Here is an 8439-nt window from a genome sequence, read left to right as displayed (position 1 = left end):
ACACACACATACACACACACACACACAATATTTCTAGATGTTTAGTTACAACTATATATTTCTAGAAGTTTTGTTACAACACCCTTGTTTCCATTAGACTTAGAGGGAAAAATTGTAGTTTTTCTTAAAATTCAGTTCAAGTTTTTAAAGACTATTTCAATGACTTTCATTCATAAGTACTTTTCCTTAACTTACTCATAAAAAACATTATCATAAACTTCATTATTTAGCCTGCCCAGTCAAGAATTCTGTCCACCAATATGTCTTCCATAACCTGCTAATTAGTTTACCACCTTCTTCTGAAATCCTCCCCCCATAGTATTCATTTAAGGAGTAGTAATACTGGAAAAGTCACTGTTTTTCAAGGACTTTTTAGAAGTCGGTTTTTGTACCAGCTTATATCTCCCCACCTCTGTTTTTGATTAGTGAGATCTAAGATAAGATTAATAACCATTATAAATAATTAATGCCTACACTGCCTTTCACCAGCCATTATTAAGATGCCCTTCCTTTCATAAATTGTTATGAACCAAATACATGGTGAACATTGTACATTTCTCTAAAATGTACTAAAGAAAAACATCCACTCTGTGGGTTTTTTAATAAAGTGGGCTAAAGAGATACAACATAATGTTAGAGCTGGAAAGAATGGCAGAAACAGCTCAAGTGAATCTTTTATAGATAAGAAAACTCAGGCTGCTAACTAGATTCAACACCAGTGCCCCAATCCTCATATTTCCACATCTACCTCGTTAGCGATTTCTCCATGCAGAAAACCAACTGCTCAAAGTCCATAACTTTACTCATAGGGTTGTTTTACCAAGGGGTGGGTGACTTAAAGTTCTTTTGAAGAAGTAAATGCTAAGTATACTCTTTAAATTGATCAGTTCCAAGTATTCCCATTACTATTGCAGTTATTTCACCTATGTGCTCTACCCTAGAAACAAATTCTCTGATTTAAAAAAATTGCTGTCTAACCAACCTAATGTATTTGAGGATGGGCTGTGTGATTAGTTTTTGGTCAACCCATGAGATAAGGGAGCAAAACCCAGGAGTGATTCCCATCCACAGACTGCAGAGCTCCTACATGTACTTCCTGCCAGAGCAGGAAGTGAAATGAATACAGATGATTTGGGTCCACAGATGCGTCCAGAGAGGGATGTAGCAAAATGTTTGGAGATAGTGGCTGTTGTCTTTGGACAAACCACAGCGAAGAAGAAGCCGAGGGTCCAGATGAGCTGTGACAGTGAGCAGAACACCAGCTAAGCAGGCACAATTTATCAATTCTTCAATCCTGTGTCAGGAAATAAACCTAAATTAGGACATGGCCAGGTGGGATCTTCTGTCTGGGTCCTGTGGGCCCCAGGAAAAGATCATCACAATTGCAGGTCTGTGACAAAAACCACTGCTTAGCCTGTGAACTGATCTATTTCCATGGATGAACCCCTCTCAGACAAGCCATGTGACTGTTTCCTTAGCACTGGTTCTGCACGTAAACATGCTATGGTTCGAACAAAAAACTGCTGCTTCTGACCCACTTTGAATGTGTTTTCCAGAAATAATGACTATGTGGTGATTCTTCATGTATACTCATGTCTGCATCTGATTTGTGAGATGTTTTGAGGGGTTACTATGGCTTTTTAATTGGGTTCTTTTTTTCACTTTGGGAAGTAAACTATCTTTTCCATGACCATTGTGGTTACCTAGCAACAGGGGACCACAGAGCAGCAACAGGGATTCTAAAACTCTGAAGAATGGGAATAGTTGATGTCTGTCCCACGGACAGGGTACCCCAGCGGGCCTAACTTGAGATGGGAGAATGTTATAGCAAGAAATCTATGGCCTCTGAGTCTGAAACCCCAGAGGAAAGCAGGTGAGTCCCCAGCTCCTCCTGTCCCAAGAGAATTCATAGGAATTTCTAAATAAAGTAGCCTTTGCTCAGTGCTTTAAAGAAAACCTTTCTCTAAACTCTGGGGAAAATATCAGACAGACTTTTCATCCCTTCCTGGAAAAGGACCCCTTCCTTTGAGTGCTGCTGTCATCCCAGATCATAGGGCAGGACCTAAGCACCCAGTAGATGGTCCACAAATATTTGTTGACTGAATAAGCTGTGTTTCACTTGCTTTTCTCAAAATCATACATTCACCCCAACCATTTTACTGGTGTGGGAAGGGTAGGGGAGAGGGTGGGGGGCCGAGCCAGCCCTATTTTAGAACCACCTTAATGAAATATCACCTTCACTTGTTTCCTTGTGGAGATGGACACAAAAGAAGCTAGGTCATTCCAAGTCTCCCCCAATGAAAACCCAAACCAACTCTGGCTACAAATACAGAGCACAGCTCACCTCTATAACTGATCTATGGTTAATCACTGGAAAATTTGCATCTTGGCACAACACTCATTTCTCCTTCAAGTGAGAAAAAAACTTCCTTCCATTTAGAATTGTCTTACAAACCTTGAATGAGAGCTGGATCCTGGAGGGCAGTATCCTTTGTGATATGTCCACATGTAACCACAGTTCTTTTTTATTAAGCTTTAAAATGTGATTTTCATTACATGAAATGTGAGGGCCTTGTTTTTATTTACTTTTAACCTTGGGTCTGTGTCCATGGATGATGTGGGAAATTCGCAAATCCCCCCAAAAGATTAGCAGTCTTTAGAAGGAAGGCAATTTTTTGTTTGCTAAAGAAAATGAAATTTAGCAAACACTCATATTCTTTTAATTTCCATGAGTACAGCACCTATAGAGATAATATGTCAGTGTGCTGACAATTCAGAAGTGGACATGTTACCGAATGGAAGAAAAATGCCCTGTGATTCACAACTTTGAAATGAATAGTCCAGTGTACAACCAGCAGGGAAGCCAAGTGGAAAGTGGGACTGCTCTCACTGAAAATTATCATTGGTGTTTTTGTTCCCCTGGTATATGGAGCTGAATGCTCTGTGCAAGGAGAGAGCAGAGCTTTGAGACAGGAGACAGGGAAGGACTAAGCTACCTTGGTTAACCTTTCGGTGGGTTCAGTTCAGCTCCTTCACTTCTGAGCAGGAATAAACTGCTCCATTGTCTGTTTGCCTGCCCTGCTTTTCATTGCCTTCTCCCTCTCTTCTCATGCCCCTGAGACAGACCTTCTCGATAGTTTATGTAAACCAAGTGGGAACTTGCACCTACTTTGTCCTAAGAAGGGAAGGTTAGGCCCTGGCTGCAATTAACCTAGAGAATTTTTCAAAAAAGCATTTTCTCAGGAAATTCTTCCTTATAAGACTTGGGTGCTCAATAGCTGTATTCCCAGTGCAATTTTATGAAAATCATTTGTTCACATGGACTCATTGATGACTGATCACCTCTCTAATCTAGCCTTAAAAGCATAGGGTAAAAAGTTTGGAGAACAGATAGAAAGATAGTTCACTTAAAGGAAGGAAAGGTTTATGTTCCTGTCAAGTACTGAGGGGAAAAAAAAATGACTCTCAGGCTTATATGTCATATTATTACTTCCTGCCAATAGAAATTCAAAGAATTTTTTCAGCTTTCCTATAAGCCCTGAAGAAAGCACTGCAATAAAAACAAGCTTCATAAATACATTTGTTAATTCTAATTTGTTTTCTCTCAAGAATAATAGGCTTCCTAAAGCATTTTTTAAATTAATTACAGTACAACATGACTTGTACTGTGTGTGCTGAGTTACTATGGCTACTCTGAGACCATGACTCACTCCCTTTAAATATTATATCGTCAGGCAGCCAAAGGTCTCTCACTTTTAAATCAGTAGTTCTGTTTCAGGCACTATTAAAAGAAGGTGTTTTCAAATAGTACTTTCGCTTGTGTATTTGTGGCCCATGTGAATATGCACATAAAGGTATTGTACTCACAATGTTTTGTTTTGTTTGACTTTATTCATGACAGAATGTTAATTTCTTTTATGGTGTGTCATTGGGTGAATAAAAAATAAGGCATATTCCTCAAAGTCCTGTGAGTGTGTCACTGAGAAATGCAAAGACGTAGGTGGACAAATAATTATATACATCATGAAATGTTATTATAAAAGACAGACAGACACAAACTACAGAGGCAAAGTATACTTCTGACTGGTAGGATCAAAGAGTCAGCCTCTGAGTCATGGTGTGAAGAATGGGTAAGGTTTTAATGAGCAGAGAAAGGAGCAGAGGAAGCCTCCTAAGCAAAGGACAAACATACTCTGAAACTACTGGGTAGTAGGTTGTTGAAGGTATCAGTGTGTGAGATGCACTGAAAGAAGACAAAATTAATTAGAAGGTAAAAGAGCCAGCCTATTAGGTCCTTCCCTTTGTCGTTTTGCCCAGCAACTGCGATACCCGAAAGATTGTTTTCCATTTCATGATAAAGAGGCACTGTCAAGTATAAAAGAAACCACCAAAATACTGGGTTTTGTTGAGTTAGGTATGATGCAAGAAAAGCAATTACAACTCTCAGAACACTAAGTAGGAATTTCATTAATTTTGTCCAATAATCACTGATTACTTTGTGAACATTTTAAAACAAATTTTAAATTTTTTGAAAAGTGAGAGACATGCACAGAAATATGGAAATAAAACAATACATGTGTTAGGGAGAGAGCAGGATAGAAAATAATATCAGTAATCCTGGATTTTAAAGTAAGGACTTATTGGTTGGCAACAGTAGAATGAGAACTGGTAAGATGTGAGGTTTATTAAATCACCCATTTATGCATTCATTCATTCAGTAAATACTTGTTGACCATCCTAGCCCTCTTCAAGATGCTAAGGAAAGAATAACAAAAATAACGACAGAAAAAAATCCGCTATCTTCAAGGAGTTTACATTTTCTGTCTGGAGGAGACACAATAAAGACAAAAACAAGCAAATTATGTAGCATGTTAGAAGGTTGTGTGTGCTGCAGAGAAAAATAAGCAGGGTGATGAGAGTGGATAGCAGAGTGGGGAGTTCAATATTAAACGAGGTGCATACGGTACACCTCACTGAAAAAGTGATATTTGGTCAAAGACAAGAGGGAAGTGGGAAAGAGCCAAGTGGACAGGTTGGAGAAAGTATTCCTGGCAGAGGAACTTGAGATGAGAGTCTATCTGAGGTGGTGGAAGAAGAGTAAGGAGGCCAGTGTGACTTGGAAGGGAAGGACTGAGAAGAATACTACATGAATTCAGAGACGTAAAGACGGATGTGTGGGGGAGGGTCCGGCAGGAGTGGAATGGAATCCTACGGTGGATGGGAAGGGGGAATGGCAGAGACATCTGTAGGACCTTGTGGGCCATTACATGCTATGGACTTTAAACGTTATTCTCAGTGACATGAGATCCCTTATTGGAGGATTTTGAGCAGAGTAGTGAAATGATTTTTCTTATGGTTAATGTATTGAAAATAGAATGTAGGTGGCAATGGTAGAAGCTGAGAGAGCCCGTTTAAGAGGTTAATCCACACAAGAGCTAATGGTAGCTTGAGGCTCGAACCAGGATATTAACAATGGTGGTAAAAGTGGTCATATACTGGATATATTTTGATGGTAGAGCCAAGAACTTCCTGTTGGATTCAATATGGGTTCTAAGACAAAAAGAGAAGTCAAGGTTTTAGCCTGAGCAATGGTGTCATCAACTGATATAGGGAAGACAGTAAGTAGAGCAGATTTGGGGGTAGGAATCAGGAGTTAGGTTTTGGAAATGTTGAAATGAAGATATCTATTCTTATCTTAAAAATAAGATATGAGATGTCAAGAAGGCAACTGAATCTGGAGTTCAAGTAAGAAATCTGGACGGGAGATACATATTTGGGAGTGATCAGTATATTAATGATATTTAAAGCCATGAGATTGAGCGAGATCACCAATGGAGTAAATGTGATTGGAGAAGAGAGGAAGCCCAGATTGACGAGAAAAGACCATCAAAGGAAATTGAGAAGAAACAACCGGTGGCACAGGAAAGAAACCTGGGAGTTTAGGGTGTCCTGGAGCCAAGTGAAGAAAGTATTTAAGGAGGGAGTGATGAAATATGGCAAAGGCTCTCAAGTAGGATGGGTTGTGACAAATGACCACTGGATATAGTAATGTGGAGATCATTGGTGAATTCAATAAATGAAGTTTTTATGGAGTGGTACTTGTGACAGTCTGAATGGAGTGGCTTTAACAAAAAGTAGGAAGACAGGAATTCAAGACAGTGAAAATAAAGTTTTGCTATAAAGGGTGTTGGAGTAATCAAGCAGAAACTAAAGCATTAAAAGGGATCAAGATGCAATAAATAATAGCATGTTTGTAGGAATGATCCAGGAGAGAGGGTGAGAGAAAGAGGGAGAGAGAGGAAGGGAAGAAGGTAGAGAGAGAGAGAGAGAGAGAGAGAGAGAGAGAGAGAGAGAAAGAAATTGATTAAGAAACAGTGTAGGAGACAAAGACTTCCCTAAGTCTGCTGTATGATAGGATGATACGCTTTCCTCCCTCCCCATTTTTTTTTTTTTTTTTTTTTTTTTTTTTTTTTTTTTTTAGTGGAAGTAAGAGATTTTGTAGGTTTTCAGAACAGATTGTACTGTGTGGACTGCTTATTCTCAAGAGAATCTTTAAAGGCTATTTTATCTTCTTTGAGTAAAGTTTACATTCCACAGTTTTGATTTCCTTTGGAAATGTTCAGAAATTGACATTTGGAGGAAATACTCTGGGAAATTTATCTTCAACATTACAGTATAAAGATCTATTTGATGTAGGGTTGTGTATGTGTGTGTGCGAGTGTGCAAACTTCTGAAATGTTGGAATTTAAATTCTTACTTTATTTCAGCATCACGCCTGGAAGTTCAGAGTCAGATATACAACAAAGAAACAAAATATTGGTAAGAAATCAGGCTTGTCTGAATTATTTTTTGGGAAAAAAAACATTTAGTTAATGAAATTGTAACTTTAATTAATGTTGCAATTTTCCTAATATGTTTCATTTTCACGGTTTACTAAGTAAAGATTTTTTAAAAAATAAAACATAGAATGTTCTTTCTCAAGTAGAACTGACATAAAATGGGCAGCGTGCCAACTAAGAGATGCTATTGGGCAGCAGGGAAATTTGGTATGGTGTGGTGGAGCCTTTCCCATTTTTACTTGTCGTAAATCCCACATTGCTCTTTGTGACCCTCCTATATCATAAACATTGTGGGTTACTTTAGAGTATTTTCTTGTATATGAGGGAATCCTGGAATTCAGACGTGATACAGATTGGGTAATCACATTAGTTCGTTTATTCAGACTTGAGTTTAAATCATAGTCAATTCCAGGTATTTCCAGTTCATGTTCTTTGAAGTCAGCTGATGACACCTAGCTCTGACCCTTGAAGTTTTCTCTCTTCCATGAGCTCTGCGGATTAAGCGGGTGGTTGCTGAAGGTTGGGGTGACTGTAGCAATTTCTTAAAATAAGACAACAATGAAGTTTGCCATTTTGATGGACTCTTCTTTTCATGAACAATTTCTCTACAGCATGTGATGCTGTTTGATAGCATTTTACCCACTTTAAAACTTCTTTCATACCCTGGGATGGCTTGGTTTTCTACCTGAGTCTCATCTAATCCCTCGGTGTATTATTGGTAAGTGTTGAAGCTGGGTGATTGCTACATGAGGGCTTATTGTACTAGTTCTCCACTTTTATGGAGTTTGGAAATTTCCCTTAAAAAAGAAAAACTAAGGTATCTGTATACCCTGGATTCAGTTTTAGTTAGGATCCCTTCGATTCCATAGGTAGGCATTTCCGACGCAGTCCTTTCAGCTCTAATGGAAAGGCAGTGAGTATAAAAGAGAGATCATGGAACTAGGAATTAGGCCGAAATGTGCCACCTCCAAGCTGGTGATGATAGCCAAGCTAGTTAAAGTCCCTGAGCCTTATTTTTCACTCATAGAATGAGGATTGGGGAATTTAATAATTTATAGGCCTTCTTCAGAGATGCTGCAGTTTTGGTTCCAGATCACCACAATAAAGCAAATATTGCAATAAAGTGAGTCACATGTTTTTTTTGGTTTTCCAGTGCATATAAAAGTTATGTTTCCACTATGCTGGAGTTTTTTAAGTGTTTAATAGCACTATGTCTAATAAAAATAAGATACATAGTATATCTTAATTTAAAAATACTTCATTGCTAAAATAACGCTGTCATCTGAGCTTTCAGTGAGTTGTAATCTTTTTGCTGGAGGAGGGTTTTGCCTTGATGTTGATGGTTGCTGAAGGATGGGTGGCTGTGGCACTTTCCTAACGTAAGACAGCAATGAAGTTTTCCACATGGATCGACTCTTCCTTTCAGAAGGATTTCTCTGTAGCATGCAATGCTGTTTGAGAGCATTTGACCCACAGTAGAACTTTTTTCATAATTGGAGTCACTACTTACATAGCCTATTGCTGCTTTATCAACTAAATTTATGTAATATTCTAAATCCTTGTTGTCATTTCCACAATCTTCATTCATATCCAGAAACCA

General features: G+C 38.5%; 1 protein-coding gene across 1 annotated transcript in view; it reads left to right on the top strand.

Moving 5' to 3' along the window:
- Positions 1-1811: 1811 nt before the first annotated feature.
- The window catches only part of CCDC192 (coiled-coil domain containing 192), a gene marked incomplete at both ends in the record, with an annotated part of 197527 nt that continues 190899 nt past the window's right edge, over positions 1812-8439 (top strand). The window contains 2 exons of the mRNA XM_081053803.1: positions 1812-1873; positions 6768-6819. Of these exons, the coding sequence (XP_080909929.1) occupies positions 1812-1873; positions 6768-6819 (114 nt within the window). The remainder of the gene's footprint in view (positions 1874-6767; positions 6820-8439) is intronic.

Source organism: Rhinolophus hipposideros (genome assembly GCF_964194185.1).
Source record: "Rhinolophus hipposideros genome assembly, chromosome: 7".
In the NCBI taxonomy this organism is placed as follows: Eukaryota; Metazoa; Chordata; class Mammalia; order Chiroptera; family Rhinolophidae; genus Rhinolophus; species Rhinolophus hipposideros.
The sequence above is the reverse complement of the archived record's forward strand: the minus strand, read 5'-3'. Positions and strand labels throughout refer to the sequence as shown.